Source organism: Somniosus microcephalus, chromosome 6, assembly GCF_052327205.1.
Source record: "Somniosus microcephalus isolate GS21.2 chromosome 6, FLI_Smic_1.0, whole genome shotgun sequence".
Lineage (NCBI taxonomy): Eukaryota > Metazoa > Chordata > Chondrichthyes > Squaliformes > Somniosidae > Somniosus > Somniosus microcephalus.
Window position 1 is genome coordinate 18,962,229 of NC_140992.1, and position 22,167 is coordinate 18,984,395.

A 22,167-nucleotide genomic window follows, 5' to 3' on the forward strand; every position below is an offset into this window, starting at 1 on the left:
AGTATTATTACTAATTTGGTTAGCCCAATCTATATGTAGATTAAAGTCACCCATGGTAACTGCTGTGCCCTTATTGCACGCTTCTCTAATTTCCCTTTTAATGCCATCCCCGACCTCCGCATTACTGTTTGGAGGTCTATATACCACTCCCACTAACGTTTTCTGCCCCTTGGTATTTCTCAGTTCTACCCATACAGATTCCACATCATCAGAGCTAATATCCTTCCTTACAATTGTGTTAATCCCCTCTTTAACCAGCAATGCTATCCCACCTCCTTTTCCTTTTTGCCTATCTTTCCTGAATATTGAATACCCCTGGATGTTGAGTTCCCAGCCTTGGCCACCCTGGAGCCATGTTTCCGCAATCCCAATCATATCATATTCGTTTACCTCTATTTGCGCAGCTAATTCATCCACCTTATTACGAATGCTCCTCGCATTAAGACACAAAGGCCCAGAAATTCGGCGGGCTGCGCCACCAGTTAGTGCCTAAAGAGGGCACTCAGTGGCTTTAGCGCCACTGGCCGCGCCTCCCGTGATATTTAGCTGGGTCGCTAATGGCGGCGTTAACCTGTTGCGCTGCACCGCCTCCGATGACATCATCGGTGTGCGCAGCGCCCCACTACCGCCCCGATCGCGATATTTGGCAGCGACCGCCTCTGTAGCGCCGTTCGCAAATGGCGCTCGGTTCACGGGGCCTTCCTGTGGCGGCAGTGGTGCAAATTAAAGTGGAGGCGCGGGGCGGCCGTTTTTTCCGGCGGCCGCCTGCCAGCACCTCCGTCCCTGGCCTCATGATCGCCCCCTGCGGCATTGCCGGCTGTTTTCCGAGAGCCCGGCACTTCTCTTCAGTGCCGGGCTCTTTTGCCGGCACTCGTGATCTCCGATCGCGCTGGTGCAGGCCCCTCCCCCTTAAGAATGGGAGGAAGGCCTGCAGTACCGCAGCGCGCCGTGCCGCAGCGTGTGGCGCTGCGGCACGTTGCACTGCAATATTCAGTTTCAGCGCCTCGAGCCTCGCCCAGTGTCCCTCTGGGGGCACTCAAGCTGAATTTCCGGCGGTCGCTACTGCTCCAAACGCTGCGCTAAATCCGGCGCCCAGGCGAGCTTGGCGCCCCGTTTGCGGCTCCACCCAATTTCTCCCCCAAAGCCTTCAGGCTTGCTTTTTTAACGCTCTTTGATCTTTTAGAATTATTATTTACTGTGGCCATGTTTGATTTAAACCCTTGATTTCTCTGTCTGCCACTTTTGTTTTTCTCCTTCCTGTCTTTTGCTTTTATCCTGGTTTCCCTTTCCTTTGTCTCCCCGCTCAGGTTCCCAACCCCCTGCCATTTTAGTTTAAACCCTCCCCCAGAGCACTAGCAAACACTCGCCCTAGGACATCGGTCCCGGCCGTGCCCAGGTGCAAACCGTCCGTTTTGTAATTTGAAGCGCCTTTGGACGCTTTATGTTAAAGGCACTATTCAAATACAAGTTGTTGTTGTTGAATAACAGAACAAGGGGAGAGGGAAAAAAAACAGACAGACCGACACAGACAGACCGACACACACACAGACAGAGTGACCTGTAAAGTGACCAGGAGATGGTTAAAGGGTAGAAGTGATATTAGCAGGAGGGGGCATATGAGTGAAATAAAAATTATACACGACACAGGGAGCATTATGAACAGCTAAAGGGGTGGGTGGGTGGGCAGGTCGAAAGGTAAGCAAGAAATACTGGCAAAGAGAAGCAGGATCCAGTGGCCCAGGAAGTCGGCACTGAAGGGGCAAGATCTCCTCACTAGTATGTTATTCTGACCGGGTGTCCACACACCAATCACCAACTCGCTCCACGTGTCCCCAGACTTTATGGTGGAAACGTTCCAGCCCCACTGAGGAGTCGTAGACCAGAGATTAAGCATTTCCCCAAAAGGAGGGACACTTAATCAGGACAAGTCTCCTGGAGATGCTTTTGCACAGCCCCATGGCACATATGGGTCTGGCACGTAAACACTTAGTGCGTTTGCATGAACTTCCTTCCTCGGTTACTTTTAACAGAGGCGTCGACAACTTTATTTTAAATGCCTCCGTTGAACTGGCTGAGGAAGAGGTTTCATACTAACGTGTTAAGCATTCGTATACTTGTACCTCATTGTGTAATTTCAAGACAATAATGGTCGGACAAAAGCAGAGGCTGGGAGAAAGCCACCTGCTTGGATATGGAAATCAATGCATAAAAAGCCTTTAAAAAATGTTAAGTATATTAAAAATGTATTTATTTTTAAAAATATATATATTTTTTAGTAGAAAGTACAGTATCCTGGACAAATGGCGCTAACTATTTGCCATAGACGTTAATTACAAAGGGGCCACTTAAACTGTGTTAAGCACGCTGACTATTTTGGGCAGTTCAAGCAGCTGTTGGCTCCCCCTCTCTTTCTTTAGTCCCATTCACACCATCCTGTAACGGGACACATTCCGGCTCAGTTTTAAAAATGAACACTGAACAAACCTTTCTGTAACCGGTGACAAGAGATGGGAGAGCGGACTCAGACCGTTTAACTCACCCTCCTACAGACACCTTCCGGCCGCACCTCCCCCTCTCTCCGTCACAGTCCGTCCGCCTCTTCAACGGTCCTAGGGCTTGCAGAGAATGTGGAATCTTGTTTTGTCTCGCGTGGGGTTGGGGTCCAGGATCTTGGCCGTCAGGTTACACTGGCCACCGCTTACAACAGGTGATACGCTTATCAATTACTCCATAAAAGGCGATGAATTAGGAAAGTAATGAAAAGGTTTTTATTAACTAAAGAACAGAGCATGCCTCTCGTGGACGACCGGTTCCAAGAAGGAAGTGGGTTGCCGGGCAGCCACCTTTATACCAGGTCATGTAGGCGGAGTCAGCTGAGGCATGCATAGGTACACAGTGAGTAGCAGGAGGTAACAATGTGCAATAACGATAACGGTAGTGAACGACAGTGAAAACAATAACAGTGGTTTACCACATTCACCCCTTGCTTAAAATTGAGTCCGGCGGGGTGAAGTGTACTAAGAGTTCGTGTAGGTAAGTCTATCAGGGGGCCTTGTATGCCGTCCTGATCGTCGTAGCAGCGGCGGCGGTGCTGCAGTATCCAACGTCGAATCTGGTGTCTGAGTGGTCGACGAAGGGTCCTGTGGCTCCGGCGTGCCGTCTACAGGGGTTGGGTTGGGAGAAGTGGTGGATAATAACGGTGGTGGTTAGGGGCGCCCGAGGGTGCGAGGTCTCATATGGAGACCGTGTCCTCCCGCCCGTCTGGGTATGCCACGTAGGCATACTGGGGGTTGGCGTGTAGGAGGTTCACCCTCTCGACCAGGGGGTCCGTTTTATGGGTCCTCACGTGCCTCCGCAGTAGGACGGGCCCAGGAGAAGTCAGCCATGTCGGTAGCGAGGTTCCCGATGTGGACTTCCTGGGGAAAACGAACATTTGCTCATGAGGGGTGGCATTAGTGGCCGTACAAAGCAGTGACCAGATGGAGTGGAGCGCCGCAGGGAGGGCCTCCTGCCAGCGAGAGGTCGGAAGGCCCTTAGATTTTAAGGCTAAGAGGGCGGCCTTCCAAACCGTCGCGTTCTCTCTTTCCACCTGGCCGTTCCCCCGGGGGTTGTAGCTGGTGGTCCTGCTCGTAGCAATACCTCTCGCGAGCAGGTACTGATGAAGTTCGTCGCTCATGAAGGATGAGCCCCGGTCGCTATGTATATAGCTAGGGAACCCGAACAAGGCGAAGAGGTCATTCAGACATTTGATGACCGTGGTACTGGTCATGTCTGGGCAAGGGATGGCGAACGGGAAACGGGAGTACTCATCAACAATGTTGAGGAAGTACACGTTGCGGTCAGAGGAAGGGAGGGGCCCCTTAAAGTTGATGCTCAAGCGCTCGAAGGGGCGAGTGGCCTTGATCAGGCTTGCTCTGTCTGGCCTATAAAAATGCGGTTTGCATTCGGCACAGATTTGGCAGTTCCTGGTCATAGTCCTGACCTCCTCGACGGAGTAGGGCAGGTTGCGGGACTTAATGAAGTGGCAGAATCTGGTGACCCCGGGGTGGCAGAGGTCATTGTGGAGGGTCCGCAGTCTATCAACTTGCGCGTTGGCGCACGTACCTCGTAATAGAGCATCTGGGGGCTCATTGAGTTTCCCGGGCCGGTACAAGATATCGTAATTGTAGGTGGAGAGTTCAATTCTCCACCTCAAGATCTTGTCGTTCTTGATTTTGCCCCTCTGCTTATTATTGAACATAAAAGCAACTGAACGCTGGTCAGTGAGAAGGGTAAATCGTTTTCCGGCCAGGTAATGCCTCCAGTGTCGCACCGCTTCCACAATAGCCTGGGCCTCCTTTTCGACAGAGTGTCGAATCTCGGGGCCCTGGAGGGTCCTTGAGAAAAAGGCCACGGGTCTCCCCGCCTGGTTAAGGGTTGCAGCTAGGGCGAAGTCGGACGCATCGCTCTCCACTTGGAAAGGGATGGACTCATCCACTGCGTGCATTGTGGCCTTCGCAATATCACTCTTGATAAGAGTGAAGGCTGCACCCGCCTCTGATGTCAGGGGGAAGGAGGTGGACTTGATGAGGGGTCTGGCTTTGTCTGCATAGTTGGGCACCCACTGAGCGTAGTAAGAGAAAAACCCCAGGCATCTCTTCAGTGCTTTTTGGCAGTGGGGGAGAGGGAGCTCCATAAGGGGCCGCATTCTGTCGGGGTTGGGCCCAATGACTCCGTTCTCCACTACGCAGCCGAGGATGGCAAGGCGCTTGGTGCGAAACATACATTTCTCCTTATTGTATGTTAGATTCAGCCGCTGGGCCGTACGGAGGAATTTCGCTAGATTAACGTCATGGTCCTGCTGGTCGTGGCCGCAGATGGTGACGTTATCCAGATAGGGAAAGGTGGCCTGCAGCGCGTTCTGGTCGACCATCCGGTCCATCTCCCTTTGGAAGACCGAAACCCCGTTGGTGACGCCGAAAGGAACCCTAAGGAAGTGGTAAAGGCGGCCGTTTGCCTCGAAGGCAGTATACTGGCGGTCCTCATGGCGGATAGGGAGTTGGTGGTACGCTGACTTAAGGTCAATGGTGGAGAATACCCTGTATTGCGCAATCTGATTGACCATATCAGATATGCGGGGAAGGGGGTATGCGTCCAGCTGGGTGTACCGGTTTATGGTTTGGCTGTAGTCAATGACCAGGCGGCGTTTATCGGCGGTCTTAACGACTACAACCTGGGCTCGCCAGGGGCTGGTGCTCCCTTCGATAATGCCCTCCTTCAGGAGCCGCTCCACCTCAGCGCTAATAAAAGCTCTGTCCCCGGCGCTGTACCGCCTGCTCTTGGTAGCGATGGGTTTACAGTCGCGGGTGAGGTTAGCGAACAGGGGAGGGGGGGGGACTTTGAGTGTGGAAAGACTGCAAGTGGTGCGCGGCGGGTGATTTAAAAACTGTTGGTTGCAGACTGTGAGTGGGGGGAGGGGTCCACCGTATGCCAATGTGACACTTTTGAGGTGGCACTGAAAATCCAACCCTAGCAGAACGGCAGCGCAAAGACGGGGCAGGACAAGAAGTTTAAAATTTTTATATTCGGCGCCCCTAACCGAAAGGGTCACTACACAGTAGCCGCCGACGTCCGTTGAATGGGACTTGGACGCCATAGAAATCCGATGGCGCGTTGGCAGGACCGTGAGGGAGTGGCTACGCACCGTGTCGGGGTGAATAAAACTCTCCGTGCTCCCACTGTCAAACAGGCAAGTAGTGGCGCGGCCGTTTACCGTAATGTCCATCATGGACCTGGACAGATGATGAGGGAGGGCTTGATCCAGCGTAACGGAGGCCAGTGTATGGCTGAGTGAGCCGATATGGTCATCAGACGAGACGGTGGTCGAGTCCGGAGACAAAATGGTGGTTGAGTGCGGCGGGCAAAATGGCGGCGGCCATGATTCCGATCCCCACGCGGCCGGAGGTGCACAAAATGGCGAAGAAGATGGCTGCCCCCACGGTTCACACGCGGCGCTGCTGGCGTTCGCGGGTTTCCCTCTGCAGGCGTTGGCGTAATGGCCTTTCTTCCCGCAGCCAGAGCAGGTAGCGGTCTTCGCCGGGCAGCACGCTCTAGGGTGTTTTAACTGGCCACAGAAGTAGCATTTTTGGGCCTGGTTACGGGACATCGTTGCAGTAGTTGGTACCGGGGGCGGCGGTCCCATGTCCCAAGGTCGCGATGGCCATGGCGCGGCACCGTTACGTGAGTATGCTTCGAGGTTTCGGTGGGCCGCATCTAGTGAGAGCGCGAGGGCTACGGCCGTCTTCAGGTCGAGCTCCTTGCTTTCGAGCAGTCTCTGCCGGGAGTAGTCGGACTGGAGGCCCTTAACGAAGGCATCACAGATAAGTCCCTCCGCGTGCGCCGCAGCCGTTACGGCCTTACAGTCGCAGTCCCTGCAGAGTGTCTGTAACGCCCGTAAAAATGTCTCTACCGATTCCCCCAGTTGCTGCCTGCGGGATCCCAGGTGGTGTCTGGCGTAAATCGTATTCACTGGGCGCTTGTATTGTCCTTTTAGCAGGTCGAGAGCCGCCGTGTACGTAGTAGTGTCCTGGATGAGTGTATATACTTGAGGGCTCACCTGGGCGGTCAGAACTCTTAATTTGTTCTCCTCCGATGTCACGGCGGAGGCTTCTAGGAAGGATTCAAAGCAGCTCAGCCAGTGTTCGAAATTGGTAGCTGAACCCGCCGCTTGAGGGTCGAGGTCCAGGCATGCTGGTCTGAGGGCTCGCAGCAACGCCTGCTGTTGTTGCTGCTCAGTTCCGGACATTTTACTTTTAGTTAATAAAATTGATACGCTTATCAATTACTCCATAAAAGGCGATGAATTAGGAAAGTAATGAAAAGGTTTTTATTAACTAAAGAACAGAGCATGCCTCTCGTGGACGACCGGTTCCAAGAAGGAAGTGGGTTGCCGGGCAGCCACCTTTATACCAGGTCATGTAGGCGGAGTCAGCTGAGGCATGCATAGGTACACAGTGAGTAGCAGGAGGTAACAATGTGCAATAACGATAACGGTAGTGAACGACAGTGAAAACAATAACAGTGGTTTACCACAACAGGCAAATCACGTTGGCAGCAAGGCGCCCGCAATCAGCAGTGGGGACTGTACCATATATCTTCGAGTATAAGATAACCTCACCCACTTTCCAGACCAAAAAAAGCTATGGCCCATGTATAAGACGCTCTTCAAGTCATTGCAACTTCCCAAGGACCAGGAATTTCAATTTCAATGCACACCACACGCTGCCACAACTACGCACAGGCGGTGAGGGGAGCACGAGAGCGGGAGGCACTAGTCAAGGAGCTGGAGCAGGGGGGGAAAATGGAAAACCAGGAGCTGGCAAGAATGGAGCAGAAGACTGGGAACCTGGAAAGAGGGGCAATTCCCATTGAGAGTACCTTGGTAGCCACAGGATGCGGGAAACCTTGCCAATTCTTCTCCCCTGTCTAACCATCGCCACCCTGGATGTGATCACTCTAATCAGCAACAGATCAGGGACTGAAGCTGGTCTTACTGCTCATGGCGGCACTGGAGGCGCATTTATCTACCCAACTACTGGATGAATCTGCTTCGTGCCACAACCGTGCCACTTTGCCACTAATGTTGAACAAAATCCACCAGAGCTGTCATTCCTTATTGGCTCTGACTGCATCACATTCATGAGGCATTCAGGGTTGTGGTTTGCGGGTGGAGTGAAATTGCAACATGTTCTGATATGTACGAGTACTGCCTGTACTAACCAAGTACTTCCTCAAGTTGGGATTCTGGGTAAGAACACACCCAGGCCACACTTAGGGAACATTCTCCCTTCCTCCAACTCAAAGCTTCACTATGCATGCATAAGGATATATGCAAGAGACAGATCACACAGCATATGCCCCCATTCAAGGGCAATGTGGTGCTTGGAATCCGATGAGTTGAGATGGTCCGATATTACTTCACCAGCACAGCTATGGCCTTCAGCATGAGGCGATGGTATTCATGCCAGCAGTCAGCCAGAAGCATTGTATATCAAAGCTCTGTTTACGCAGAGTCAGGCAAGAATTAAAAGGAAATCTTGCGGTTCTCTGGAAACTCTCAGAAAGCAAATTACAAACTGGTAAACCAACAAAGTACAAAATAAAAGAGCATGCAGCAGACAACTGCACTGGCATCTACTATATGGGCCAAGTAAGTCTAAGATTGCTATGTTTGTTGATTAGAAAAATCTGGCACACCATCCATTAGCTGTGCTTAAAAAGTGTTAAAATATTAAAACACAGCCATTTCATGCTAGTTTCTCCTGACTTCGGGGAGCGGGAAATTTACAAGCATCTGCCAGCCTACAAACTTCCCTCAGCAACTGCAATTAGCATCTGATTGACCAGAGGATGTCCAGCAATTAGACTTTGCGGCTTTAAAGGGAAAGGCCACCTGAGCGGCAGAATCCCAAATCGCGGATTATCTGGTGTAACACTCCTGTCCTTATACAATAGCACATCGGTCGAACAATGCCACGGCTTGGGGGCGGGGGGGAGCTGACAATCACACTTTAAAAGTACACAAAGTAACGCAGTAAAAAGTCACTAGGATGATACAGGAAACTGTGCGCTATCTGGCACCGACGGGACCGAGCTGTTGCCATCCCATCAAAACTGCTGGACAAACCAGCGCTAATGTTGAAACATACGGAGATTTTGAGCTCCGTATCTGGCAACAAACCCGCTTCTAAACAGTCGGCCGTACCTTGCAAGCGTCTCTGTAGCTTAGCAACAGCTTCAGCGAGACCTTGCAGAGCCTGACTGGTGGAAAAAAAAGCAACGAAAAGAAAAAAAACCTAACGAAACGGCTCCTGATTTTTGCCGGTGGCTCGAGCATTCCAGTTAACCTCCGGATAAACCAAAGTTTCCTGTAGAAGCATTTGAAGTTAGCTAACTTGTAATAGTAAGAAGGGCGCGTTTGCCGCATCAGGCTTGATGTAAGAAAACTACTAGGCCCTTGGTCTGAGTATTAAACGAGGCTTTAATCAACTGTTTTTCAACATGGAGATCTAGTTGTGTCCTTCACTAGTTCCGGTTAAAGAATGTCCTGAGCAAGCTGGGCCCATGCCCGAGTATTTATACTCTCCCTGGACAGCGCCACCAGCAGGCCGCCCAGTATTACTTCATAAGTCATTTCTACATGAATGACAAGATTCATGTCAAGGCTCACCTTTAATTTCTTCACCAAGTTCATATAGGCCCGTTTGTTTTCTTCTGATCCTCCTTGGGAGGCACTGGATAGATCGGACGCCAGGGTCCCATTTATTAAAACCCCTAGCATGTCTAGCACGGTGGTGAAGAGCTCACTGGAAAAGGCAAAGAGAAAAGTCAATTGCACCGCGCCCAATTTTAACTGGGCAGCCCACAACAACGATCGGTAATTCTGCACAGCGCTAGACAAAAGGTAAAGTGCATTATTCCTCTCGACGGAACAATAAGTAGGCTTTGGAACCAATACAGATTTCATCAGCTGCCGTCCATAAAATGTAATCAAGATCAAGGAGAAGACCGAAAAGTTTTATTTAGGTTAAAAAAAAAATTGCAATTCTACCCAAGTTTCACTTTTGGTCATGAGTGGTATATCAAAAATTAAAAGGCTTTCATTTCCACGGGGCGGGGGTGGGGTGTTCTCCCAAACGTCCACTGCAACTTTGACGCAAGATCCTCGGAAATCTCCGGAGAGATGTCGGTTGCCCGGGGTTCCCGCGGATTTTCCACTGATGTAATGGCGGAAATCAACCCCAAAGGTTTATCACCAAACTGTAAATCTAGGCGGTCGTTTCCAGGAAGAACCATGTTGTGAATTTGGTAACGCCTCTTATTTATCAGGATATTTTGGTGCCGCCCTCCCTCCACCCAACCAAATAAATGAGATGCAAAGAGTGATTTCATAATTTTGCCTGGGGGCGATTTACAGCCTTGTTTCCCCTTTATCTATGGCCCTACTCTTCCACATGTCTCTGGACCACAATTCTCAGCCTGCTCTGTTTTAGAAGGCTGATGCCGCTGGGAATCAGTACAGTTCCTTCTCCTCCTCTCCTCCAGTAAACAGAAAGCAAGCGATGTAGAATGTTGGGCTATCCCAATATCCAAAGTGCATGTGTGTGGTCTCCAGTGAGAACCTATCGTTTTGAGAGAGGTTTTTTTCTACTTGCACGGTGCAGGCTAGCAGAGCCCCATCGACAAATTAACACGCTGGAATTTTCCCTCATTACAGACAGAGGCGGGGTCAGAAACACTGTTGAAACAGGGTACATGTAAAGAGCAGGAAAATGGGATTATAGTACAGGAAACTTTGGTTTATCCGGAGGTTGTATGTCTGGAAACCTTGATCCACCGGCAGAAATCAGGAGCCGTTTTGTTAGGTTTTTTTTCTTCTCGTGAGGTTTTTTTTCTTCTCGTGGCGTTTTTTTTTCAACAGTCAGGCTCTGCAAAGTCTCTCTGAAGCTGTTGCTAAGCTACAGAGACGCTTCCAAGGTACGGGCCGACTGTTTAGAAGCTGTTGCTAAGCAACAGTGTTTGTTGCCAGATACGGAGCTGCAAATCTCCATATGCTCCAACATTAACGCTGGTTTGTCCGGCAGTTTTGATAGATCGGCAACAGCTCGGTCCCGTCGGTGCCGGATATCACAAAGTTTCCTGTAAATAGCACTGATGTAGAGCTTGATGTAGAGCACAGACACAAAGCGCCAAAAGGCTTCCTTCTGTGCCAAACTTTCTATCATCCTATGAGCTATATCTTATAACTAAGTGGGGCAGGTAGAGTCGGAGAGAGTAAAAAAAAACTGGGGGGAAGGGGGAGAAGAGTATGAACAAAGATAAAGGAGGTATCTCTGGAGAGAAAAAAACCTAAATCAAAGAACAGGCAAAGTGGTGTTACTCAGTCAGAGCCCCTTGCTGATTTAAATGTGTCCTCTATTTTACTCACGTTATGAGACAGTAAACGCCCGAGCACTTTCAAAGCTCAGCAAAACTTTTAGACCTAAAAGAGTTCTAATCAATTACTATTACGCATTCAATCACAGTGTTATATAAAAAAAAATTCTAGCACGTTGTTCAAATTGTTCCATAACCATTATCCTGCGATTCATTATTAAAAAAATAATCACATACTTGTTAGTCTGCACATCAACGGTTCCTGAGGTAATTATCTGCAGAAGCAAAAGAGCCCAATCCGTAGTCCACTGGGTGCTGCGCTGCACAGTGTCAAACATCCCACCAACCTATAAAGGCAGATCCAAACGTGGACAGTTATCCCACCAGAGCAGAAAGCCTCATTTACAATCAATCAATCCATTCAATATCAACTCTTTCCCAGATGAAGATTTAGCTGGGCAGAACGAGCAAAACGATTTTGATTTTTGAATGGAATGAAGGAGGAGATTATTTTAAAACGATGAATGAACGATATTCTATTTGGGGGGTGGGGGGTTGTTTCTCTTCCACAAGCACAATCAGGATCGGTGCTGCGAAATGGAACGTTTTTCCATCTTTGCCAACCAGTGTCAGCAAACGCGCTCCCTTGGCCAGGTATTGCCCGGGCCAGACACAGAGTAAATCTTCCTCTGCACTGCGTGCACATTGCACCATAACCCCAACCTCAGCATAATGCCGCCGACTGCAGCAGTCGGATTTTTTTTTAATTTTTTTTTTTTAAACCCCTCGTTAACAGAAGCCATCTTTATGGCCTGTGAAAGAGATTGGCAAATTCGTGCCAATTGGCCAGCTATTCAAGCTGCTTCACGCCGTCACCAGTCTGCTAACTCAGGCAATAACAAAATAATGAAGGGGGGGGGGGGACAAGAAATAAACGCTCGCTCTCATGAAGATAACCCTTCCTCTCAAGTGCGACTAATTTCAGGAAATGAGTTTGCCAATTTCTTTCCCGGGGTTGTTGGGAAAAGAAAATTAAAAAATAAACTGGCGGAGCCGGGCAGGGCGGGCTTTAGTCTGTTTAAATGAAGCTCACTTTATGTTACAGAAGTTCTGTAATACCATTGGGTTCTCAGTGCTGTAGATTCAGCCCTGTTTATACCGTGTGGCTGATTCCACAGTTACAGCTGCTGTGGGTTGGATTTGGATTTGGATTTTTGACACCAGACTGTGTATAGAGGCCAAGGCCCAGGAAACCATACAGTTGGCAGCATTGCTATTGGCCCATCTGGGGGGGGGGGGGGGGGGGCGGCAGCGGGTGCCTCTGTCTCCAGAGATACTCGCCAAACCCATTCCTTCAGGGGAGCCTTGCACCACCCTCCCCCGCCCCCCAAAGTAATAATCAAAATGGAGTCAAAACTGATCATGGTGAAGCTTCTGCCTGATACCACCTTGATGAAAATGGCACTCGTCTCCCTCCCCAAACTAAAACACAAGAACATAAGAAATAGGAGCAGGAGTCGTCCATTTGGCCCCTCACACCTGATCGCCATTCAATAAGATCATGGCTGATCTTCGGCCTCAACTCCACTTTCCCGCCCTATCCCCATATCCCTTGATTCCCTTTGTGTTCAAAAATCTATCGATCTCTGTCTTGAATATACTCATTAACTGGGCATCCACAGCCCTCTGGGGCAAAGAATTCCAAAGATTCACAACCCTCTGAGTGAAGAAATTTCTCCTCATCTCAGTCTTAAGTGGCCGACCCGTTATCCTGAGACTATGACCCCTAGTTCTAGACTCTCCAGCCAGGAAAACAGCCTCTACTAAGAACTTTATACATTTCAATGAAATCACCTCTCATTCTTCTAAACTCGAGAGTATCGGTCCAATCTGCTCAACCTCTCCTCATAGGACAACCCTCTCATCCCAGGAGTCAATCTAGTGAACCTTTGTTGCACCGCCTCCAAGGCAAGTATATCTTTCCTTAGATAAGGGGACCCAAACTGTGCACAGTACTCCAGGTGTGGTCTCACCAAGGCCGTGTATAATTGTAGCAAGACTTCATTACGCTTATACTCCAACCCCCTTGTAATAAAGGCTAACACACCATTTGGCTTTCTAGTTGCTTGCAACTCAGCAAATCTTCAGCAGCACCGCTTTATTTCCTTTACAGAGCTGCTGGCAAAGTCAGGTCTCTCACCCACTGCAGCTCTGCAAGGTAAAGAGCACGTGACACTCTTGCAGCTCTGAATCATTCGTATCGAGGATGAGGCAGAGGCTCACCTTAAAACTGACCAGGATATTGGCAGTGCACATTAGCCCTTCTCTCCATTCTCTCAAGGTGCCAGAAACATCACACCTTACTACCTCCAACGTAGTATAGAAGCATAGAAAGTTACGGCGCAGAAGGAGGCCATTCGGCCCATCGTCTCTCTGCCGGCTGGAAAAGAGCTATCCAGCCTAATCCCACTTTCCAGCTCTTGGTCCGTAGCCCTGTAGTTAGGGCACTTCAAGTGCACATCTGTGATGAGGGTTTCTGCCTCCACCACCCTTTCAGGCAGTGAGTTCCAGACCTCCACCACCCTCTGGGTGAATAACTCAACTCCCCTCTAATCCTCCTACCAATTACTTCAAATCTCTGCCCCCTGGTTGGTGACCCCTCTAAGGGAAATGGGTCCTTCCTATCCACTCTATCCAGGCCCCTCATCATTTTATACACCTCAATCAAGTCTCCCCTCAGCCTCCTCTGTCGAGGGATGGGAGAATACACAATGTGCCATTGCATCGAAGCCGTGGAATGTACGACCGAGGTAACTGTGCGCAGAATTAACCAATGCTGCCCCGTGTTTCTTCACTTTGAGAAAGTGCCTCCTCCTTTTAAAAGAAATATTTTTGAAGGGAGTCGCGCCGCTGTCTCACCAGATTCAGACGCAGCTGCAGAGCTTCGTGCATCATCTGTCGGGCTTTTATGTCATCCTGGTAACGTTCTTCCCGCCAGTTACTCAAAATCTGGGAATATTGCATTGAAGAGTGGGTTTTATTAGCTGGCAAAAATATTCATTTCAATTCAATTTTAGTTGCCCTTAAATCATAAACTAATACACAATATACAGAGTATAAATTATTAAAGGGGAATTACATGTGGCTTGTAAAAGTCGGATAGCCAGGTGGTGAAGGATGGAGTACTGGAGCCGAGTCTTTGGTTGCTAACAAGCCTTTATTTACAGAGACACACATTACATACCCCCACCACCACCCCCCCGCCAAGATAAGCTTACCACCCTTCCACAACCTACTCACACAAGAGCAAGCACGTTCGCGCCCGGGTGGCCCTGGAGATGGAGCACGCGGTGTCCGCTGGCGCGCTCGAGGCCTTCCGCCACCGGTGGGCACCGCAGGGACTGGAGCGCGTCATCACCTCCCGGCAACCAAATTTTAATTTAATTTATTAAGTTTCATTTGGTGCATTTTTTTTGTTAAGTTACAGTTTTTGTCTGTTGATCGCACCAAAGAAGAGCAACACAAGAGCAAGAGTCCCCAATTAATACCCACTACCTGAATACAATTAACACCCAATTGCTACACACCACTTAAATACAATTAACATGAGTGGCCCAGACAGCATTATAGAGGCAGGAGAAGTTTTTAATTTTTGAACTAGAGCTCTGGCGAGTGGGATGGAGGAGGCACTCAGAGACTTGCTGCAGAGAGGGAGTTAGGAGGAGACACACAGGCCTGGGCGCACACACACCTGGCAACTGAGAGGCATCTTACGCAGCAAAGGTGGGGAAAATGGTGTTGAGGTGCAGATCAGATTGAAGGGGCTGAATGGCCTACTCCTGATCCTAATGTTCCTATGAGAGGGACTCACGGTTGGCCGGAGGAGGAGGAGCGAGCGACCGACAGATTCAGGCCTGGCAATGGAGACGGTCCAGGAGGAATGAGCAAGAGATCCAGTCAGGGAAAGTAAGCCAGACCAGTGAGTCAATAGCCTAAGGCTGGCCACAGAAAGCGAGACGGGAGTGGAGAAGGAGTCAGAGGGCTGGCCACAGAAAGGGTTCTGGGAAATGATGGGTTATGTGTAAGAGGCCAGGGCTGGCCAGATGCATGGAATCATAGTCCTGGAAATGGGGGGGGGGAAGGGCAGGAATGCTGCTGGATACATCTCCCCATTTCTGCTGCAGCATGAAGGGAATCAAGGGATATGGGGATAAGACAGGAAAGGAGTTCAGATAGAAGATCAGCCATGATCTTATTGAATGGCGGAGCAGGCTCGAGGGGCTGTATGGCCGACTCCTGCTCCTATTTCTTATGTTCTTAACTTAACAGGGGAGTGGGATGAATTGGATAGCTCTTTCAAAGAGCTGGCACAGGCACGATGGGCTGAATGTGCTGTATGATTCTATGATGCCAGAGGAAAAAAATGAGGAAAACTAACAGAAACCACAAGAGAGAGAGGAAAAAAACCCAGCAAAGAATAGCAAAGTAGTAAGCAAATTGTAAGGGTTGACATTTCTCGTAATGAAGACAGGCTGCTTCTTTACTCAATTACCAACTTGTCAACGACATTGAGTCTTTGAAACTGATTTGCAAGTGTAATTTTGTTGGCAGATTGTTAATATCAGAGAAAAATCGTCATTCTCCTGTTTTTCTGCTGAGAAATTGCAACCTTTCGAATAATAAATAGTAAGGGCAATTAGGAATGGGCAATAAATGTTGGCCCACGTCCCAAGAACGAATAAAAAAAAATTTGTAGCTTTAAAATCCTGCATGCATACTTCTGGCAATCTCGAATACAGCACAGGAAGACCTACAGTACGATGCTGTATCTACAGTAATAGGCACAGAACCTGGGACCATATCATATCAAACTGAGTGAGACTGTTCCACCGCTGGAATATGTTTTACGAATATACAGGAAAATGTATACAATGTGAAAATCAGTAAGTCTTCCATCCTTTTACATCTAATTTATAGCACAGAAACAGGCCATTCGGCCCAACCAGTCCATGCTGATGTTTTATGCTCCACTCGAGCCTCCTCCCACCTCTCTTCATCTAACCCGATTAGCATATGCTTCTATTCTTTTCTCCCTTGTGTACTTATCTAGCTTCCCCTTAAAGCTGTTACTAATGTACAGTGAAGAGGTTGGCAAATGACAAAGCAGAATTATGGGGAACGGATAATTCAAGTTAACATTCATTTGTTTCAGAAACATGAATAACATTATGGTATAGAGTTTGTGTGTTTTATGCAAATTTGTGTAGTCTATATTTTTGCTGGCATAACAGAAATGACTACACTTCAGAAAGTAATAAACTGGATGTGGGGTGCTTTGAGATGTGCTAAAGGTTTTTTCTTTAAAATGTAATTGGTTTGATGAAATAATGGAATAATGACTCTCGTACGTGCAGCAGGTTGCGATAAATGCTACATATGTAGTTTGGACTGCAAGCAGAGCGCTGTCAGATCCAGCAGGGATGGGGGTGAATGCAGAAGAATTCGGATTAAATGTGAATAATGCTGCTTATGTAAATTATTCTCACCGACGTCGACTCAGCTGTAATTACACTTTAAACTGGACAGAGGATCAGAGAAGACAGATAAGGATAGGGCAAGGGGGTAGGATTATGGTTTGATTTCTGATCATTGTTTTCTGGCTAGTAAAAAAAAATAACTGAAAACCTCAATAATTAAGGCCACTAAATTATAAGAGACAGATATTGGGGGAAAATAATAAGTTTTATAATTAAAGTTTTGCTGTGCAGTTTATGTTTTAGATATTTCTGGACACCGTCATCAAAATTCAAGATTGTCTGGTCCAAAAACTGGGCGCATGGTACAATTTGAAACAAGCCAATACTCGATGGATATTATTAAACCTGAAGATCATCGCTCACACTGTTTTCAACAATGGTTTGACTTATTTACTGAGGGGCATTGCTAATCTTGCAGAAGTCATCACCCTCAGATATAATCATTTTCACAATGAATCGACCCATCACGTAGGCTCGACCGTCAGTGACGACACTTCCATATTGAGAGCCAAAAGAAATATGGTACGAGTCAGACCAAATTAAAAGATTTACCTCCTCCAGTCCTACAACCCTCCGAGATCTCTGCGCTCCACCAATTATGGCCCCTTGCGCATCACGATTTTAACTGCTCCACCATAGGCGGCCGTGCCTTCAGCTGCCAAGGCCCTAAGCTCTGGAATTCCTTCCCTCAACCTCTCTGTCTCTCTACCCCTCTCTCCCCTTCTTTAAGACCCTCCTGAAAACCTACCTCTTTGACCTCGGTGTCACATTTTGTTGGGGTGGGATCAGCTCCATTAGACAGTTGAGGTTCCTCATCAGACATCCAATCTTGGATGAGTCTTAAATCATTCCAGATAAACATTGGGAAGACTGAAGGCATTGTCTTTGTCCCCCACCACAAACTCCGCTCTCTTTTGCCATTGCCCCCATCCTCCACCCTAGCCACTCTGACTCTGAACCAGACTGTTTGTAATCGTAGCATCTTGGTTGCTTTTCTGACCCCCATATCCTCTCTATCACAAATACCGTTTATTTCCACCTGTCTAACATCACCTGCCTCAAATGCCTACCTCATTCCATCCACTTCTGAAACCCTTATACACCTTGAAACCAGATTTCTTGTTTTCCTTCCAATCCTCACCCTACCATTAATACCACCTCATCTAAAATTCTGCTGCCGCTATCCTATCCTATACCAAGTCCCACTTGCCCATTACCCCCACCCTCACTGACCTACATTGTCTCCCAGTCCTCCATAATCTCAGATTTAAAATTCTTCTCCTTGTTTTTAAATTCCTCCATGGCCTTTCCCTCCCCATCTCCAGCCTCTTCCAGCCCTACAACCTGCCCTCCCCTGAACGCTTTGTTCCCCCAACTCTAGGCTTATGTGCATTCCCTGATCCTTCCCCACTATTGGTGGCCATGCCTTCAGCTGCCTAGATCCTACTTCCTAAGATTTGTTCCTTAAACCTCTCTGCCTCTCTACTTCCCTTGTCAAAACCCACCTCTTTGACCAAACTGTTGGTCATCCCACCCTCCTAATCTCTGTTTTGGCTCAGCATCCATTTTTCTCATACTTCTGTGAAGTGCCACGCAAGTTTTTTCTATATTAAAGGCACTACATAAAATGCAAGTTGGTGCTGTTTATGTTCCACTGTATTGTCCTGTGTAGAGCTTCAGGTGCCTCATGAAGGCTACTGGCAACCAATGGGAAGCACAAGTCCTCAGAACATACCTCATACCGCGACCTTCTACATAGAAAAAGTCACCTCTTTGTAGTTTTAAAAGATGTATTTTTTAAGTCACTTCAGTTAAAGAATAAGTAGAATATTGGAAAAGCAAAATACTGCGGAAGCTGGAAATCTGAAATAAAACAGAAACTGCTGGGAGGTCAGGCAGCATCTGTGGAGAGAGAAACAGAGTTAACGTTTCAGGTCGATGACCCTTCGCCAGAACTGGAAAAAGCTGGAGATGGATCAGGTTTTTAAGCAAGTGCAGGGGCAGGGAGAGGGGGTGGGCGGGGAGGAAAGAATGAAAGGGAAGGTCTGTGATAGGGTGGAAGGCAGGAGAGATTAAGAGACAAAAGGGATGATGGTGCGAGGCAAAAGGAGATGGTAACGGGACAAGTTAAGAAACAAAAGATGGCTCTAGATGAGGTGTGAATGGCCCTCTCCCGGCCCCTACACTTGCTTAAAAACCTGCTCCATCTCCAACTTTTTCCACATATACTGCCTGACACCTGCTGAGTGTTTCTAGCATTTTCTGTTTTTGTAAGTAGAGTATTGGGTTGGTTTGGCACATTAATATGTTTATTTCATTCCTCAGGACAGGACAACCTCACCTGACTGAACTAATGTGGTCAAAGACCATTCAGTAGGGCAGAAATGTGAGCGCTCTGGGGTTGCTAAGTAGGACCTCGTTGTATTGCGCTCCAGATTACCAAAACTCCAGATTCAATAAAGGCCACCCAAACCCCAATGATCCTCCCTCCTACAGGCAATTTGCTGTAATGCTCGTCACAGCAGTAATACCGCTCGGTTCCACTGTTTGAATTCCACGATCCCGACAGCTCAACGCTGGGCCCTCATTGGCAAAGAAATCCAGAGTTCAATACAGTGAGGTCCAACTGTACAACGTGAAAATATACTTTCATTGGTGAAATGTAGGATTTTTTCACCCTCAGGAGCTGCACTGTGCGTGTGCTGATTTTCTTTCTTAGAACCTATTACCTGGTTGATCTGATTTTGCAAGGAGGTTAGCAAGCCTTCTCGCTGCTCATCCTGCCCCTTTAGGCAGGTGAGGACCAAAGACAGGAATGGTTGTTGGCTCAACAGTGACATGCTGTGGATTAAAAAAAAAAGTAAGGTTAATCAAATGCGAACAGAATCGAACCTTATCAGTGACTCTGACACAATTCCCACTGAAGCGCATGTTCCAATTCACCATATAAAGACTCGTCAGAACGAAGCACGGGTGTGGGTGACGATGAATCGCAAGAGGAGGAACATCGAAACTTGGGTAGGAATGCGGAGGCGGGGGTGCTGAGTAGCTGTTATGGAGTGAAGGTTAGATGTTCTGGGACAGCAATGACTACAGCACCTCGTGCACAGCGCACTCATTTATTTTAAAATAATCTGGCTCCAGACAAGTCAAGTGCATATCCAGAAATAGCTCCGGGCTGTGGATTACAACACGGACTGCCAGAAGGCAAATGGTGTTATTTCCAACACTATGAGCTATTTCCTTTGTATTGCTATCTATATCACCACCGCGTCTAACTGCCCAACATCCAAACTCTTTCTTTTAAAAACAACGTAAAAGTTTTGTTTTTACCTTTCGCTGGCCTCCTTTTTTACAACCATCCCTGTCGTTATATCCCATCATGGCCTTGCCCCCACCCTACCTCTGCACCTTCCTGCTGCTCTAGACCTCTCCTGAGTTCCCCGTTCATGTCCCTTCAGCCTACAGTTGGCGAAAGAGCTGTCTGGGGTCCCATTCTCTGGAATTCCCTCCCTAAACACCTTTGCCTTGGCACCTCTCTTCTCTTCTTCACTGCGATCACCTGTCACTAAGTCCGTTCGAGCAGCCCCGCCGCCTTCAAGTGAAACTGGCCAGACTCAGATCTCAGATCTCCAGCGCTGGAGGTGAAACTGGCCAGACCGCTATCTCTCTCTCTCTCTCTCCCCCCCATTTGGATCATTACGGGGGCATTTAGACAGAGCGGAAAGTGGAGAGACAGAGGGTGAGGAACCTCTCCATGCTTTAAAAAATAATCTTGGCTACACCAGCCACCACATATAGCGGGCAAATTGAGTTGACACCAAGTCGCCCGCTATAAGCAGTGGGAACTGTTCCTCAACTGCCCCATTTCAGTTCTGCTCATACAGATTGGGGAATCAAACCAAGGACTTTCCTGGGGTTTTTTGTTTAAACAGATTATGATAAACATTTTTGCTGTGGGAATAATACTCTACCTACTGCCCCTGGTTCTTTTTTTTTTAGTTCCTTATGATAATTTTCTTACCTTTTCTGTTTTTGTCTGTCTCTTTCTTTTTTAGACGATGACCCCAAGTGTTGACCCTTCTCAAGCTCTTCTCCAGCTGCCTTCAGCACTCGACCCTGAACGGATGTGGGCAGTTTTGCAATCAGCGGTGCCACTAGCCAAACTCCTTTTCTCTCCGAGCAACTGAATGCAAGCCACACATAGAAAAAAAACTCATCAAATGGCCATCGGAGCACTGGCAGATTATTATATTTTTTTTTAACTGCAAACCTATTCAAACATCACTCAAATCGAGACAGTTTATTTTAACTCATTGAAAACCTTGTGGCCTTCATCAAGCAGAGTCTCCAATGGCAAAAGAGCAAGTTCATTATGTACCAGAGACACGCAGAAAAGATTAGAGAGAGGTGGGGTGGGGAAGAGAGAAAAAAGCTGCAAATGCTGTAAATCTGAAATATAAACAGAAACATCTGGAAATAAATACACAACACGCATGTCAGCACCTGGAAAGAGAAAAGGTAAGTTAGTGTTCAGGTCAGATCCCCTTATTTATACTTGCATTGGAGGCAGTTCAGAGGAGGTTCACTAGGGTGGATTCCGGAGATGAAGGGGTTGTCTTATGAGGAAAGGTTGAGCAGGTTGGGCCTATACTCACTGGAGTTTAGAAGAATGAGAGGGGATCTTATTGAAACATACAAGATTCTGAGGGGGATTGACAGGGTAGATGCAGAGAGGATGTTTCCCCTCGTGGGGGAATCTAAAATGGGGGGGGGGGGGGGGCATAGTTTCAGGATAAGGGGTCGCCCATTTAAGACGGAGAGGAGGAGGAATTTCTTCTCCCAGAGGGTCGTGAATCTTTGGAATTCTCTACCCCAGAGAGCTGTGGAAGCGGAGTCATTGAATATATTCAAGGCTGAGATTGACAGATTTTTGAAAAACAGGGGAGTCAAGGGTTGCGGGGAATGTGCGGGAAAGTGGAGTTGAGACCAAAATCGGATCAGCCATGATCTTATTGAATGGCGGAGCAGGCTCGAGGGGCCGAATGCTGCTCCTAATTCTTATGTTCTTATGATGGGGGTGGGGGTCTCTATTCAAATGTTTTTTTTCCCTTTTCAGTTGCTGAGCAACTTGCTGCACATATCTAACTTTCTTTTCACGTCCTAACACAACAGCCTCAGTTATGACAAATCTCAAAGCCCTACACCATCTTTATTACATCTGTTGCAAAGCAACCCGAGACGGTATAGAGTAGGACTAGCTGGCAGTGAAATCAGAACAGAAAATCAACCTCAAGGCTGTGTCTGGTAAAACACGTGGGGTTCACAACAGTTAACCGTGCACTATGGACAAGCAGACCGAACGCTATGCTGCAGCTCGCTCACTATAATCAAATCATTATTAATAATATTTGCATTTTTATTACATCTGGTCATGCGGAAATGTCTCAAAGCAATGATATTTGCATTTATATTTTCATGCTGAAAGATCCGAAAGCGCTTCGCGCGGGTTACTTTGCAACTGGGTGAGGGTTATGTCGGCAAATATTCAGCCATTCTGCAGAGGCAACGTTTCACAAGCAGCACTAGCATTGGTTGAGGGAGGACAGCTGGTCAGGGCAGCTGGTGAACACCCAGCTCTTCTTCAAAAAGTGCCATGGGCTTCGTTGTTTGAACACTCGCCTGAACCAGCGGAGCAGGCAGGCCGTCCCTCGGT

The 22,167-nt window shown here is 48.0% G+C and overlaps 1 protein-coding gene across 8 annotated transcripts in view; it reads right to left on the minus strand.

Annotated features, from left to right (window-relative positions):
* LOC147115504 (mediator of RNA polymerase II transcription subunit 12-like protein) overlaps window positions 1-22,167 on the minus strand; it is a 637,745-nt gene that overhangs the window by 108,914 nt on the left and 506,664 nt on the right. For all 8 annotated transcript variants that reach the window (XM_085989804.1, XM_085989800.1, XM_085989802.1 and 5 more), the window contains 5 exons: window positions 20,476-20,637; window positions 19,181-19,292; window positions 13,834-13,923; window positions 11,152-11,261; window positions 9,209-9,344 (listed from right to left, as the gene is read on the minus strand). In XM_085989804.1, coding sequence (XP_085845930.1) covers window positions 9,209-9,344; window positions 11,152-11,261; window positions 13,834-13,923; window positions 19,181-19,292; window positions 20,476-20,637 — 610 coding nt within the window. The remainder of the gene's footprint in view (window positions 1-9,208; window positions 9,345-11,151; window positions 11,262-13,833; window positions 13,924-19,180; window positions 19,293-20,475; window positions 20,638-22,167) is intronic.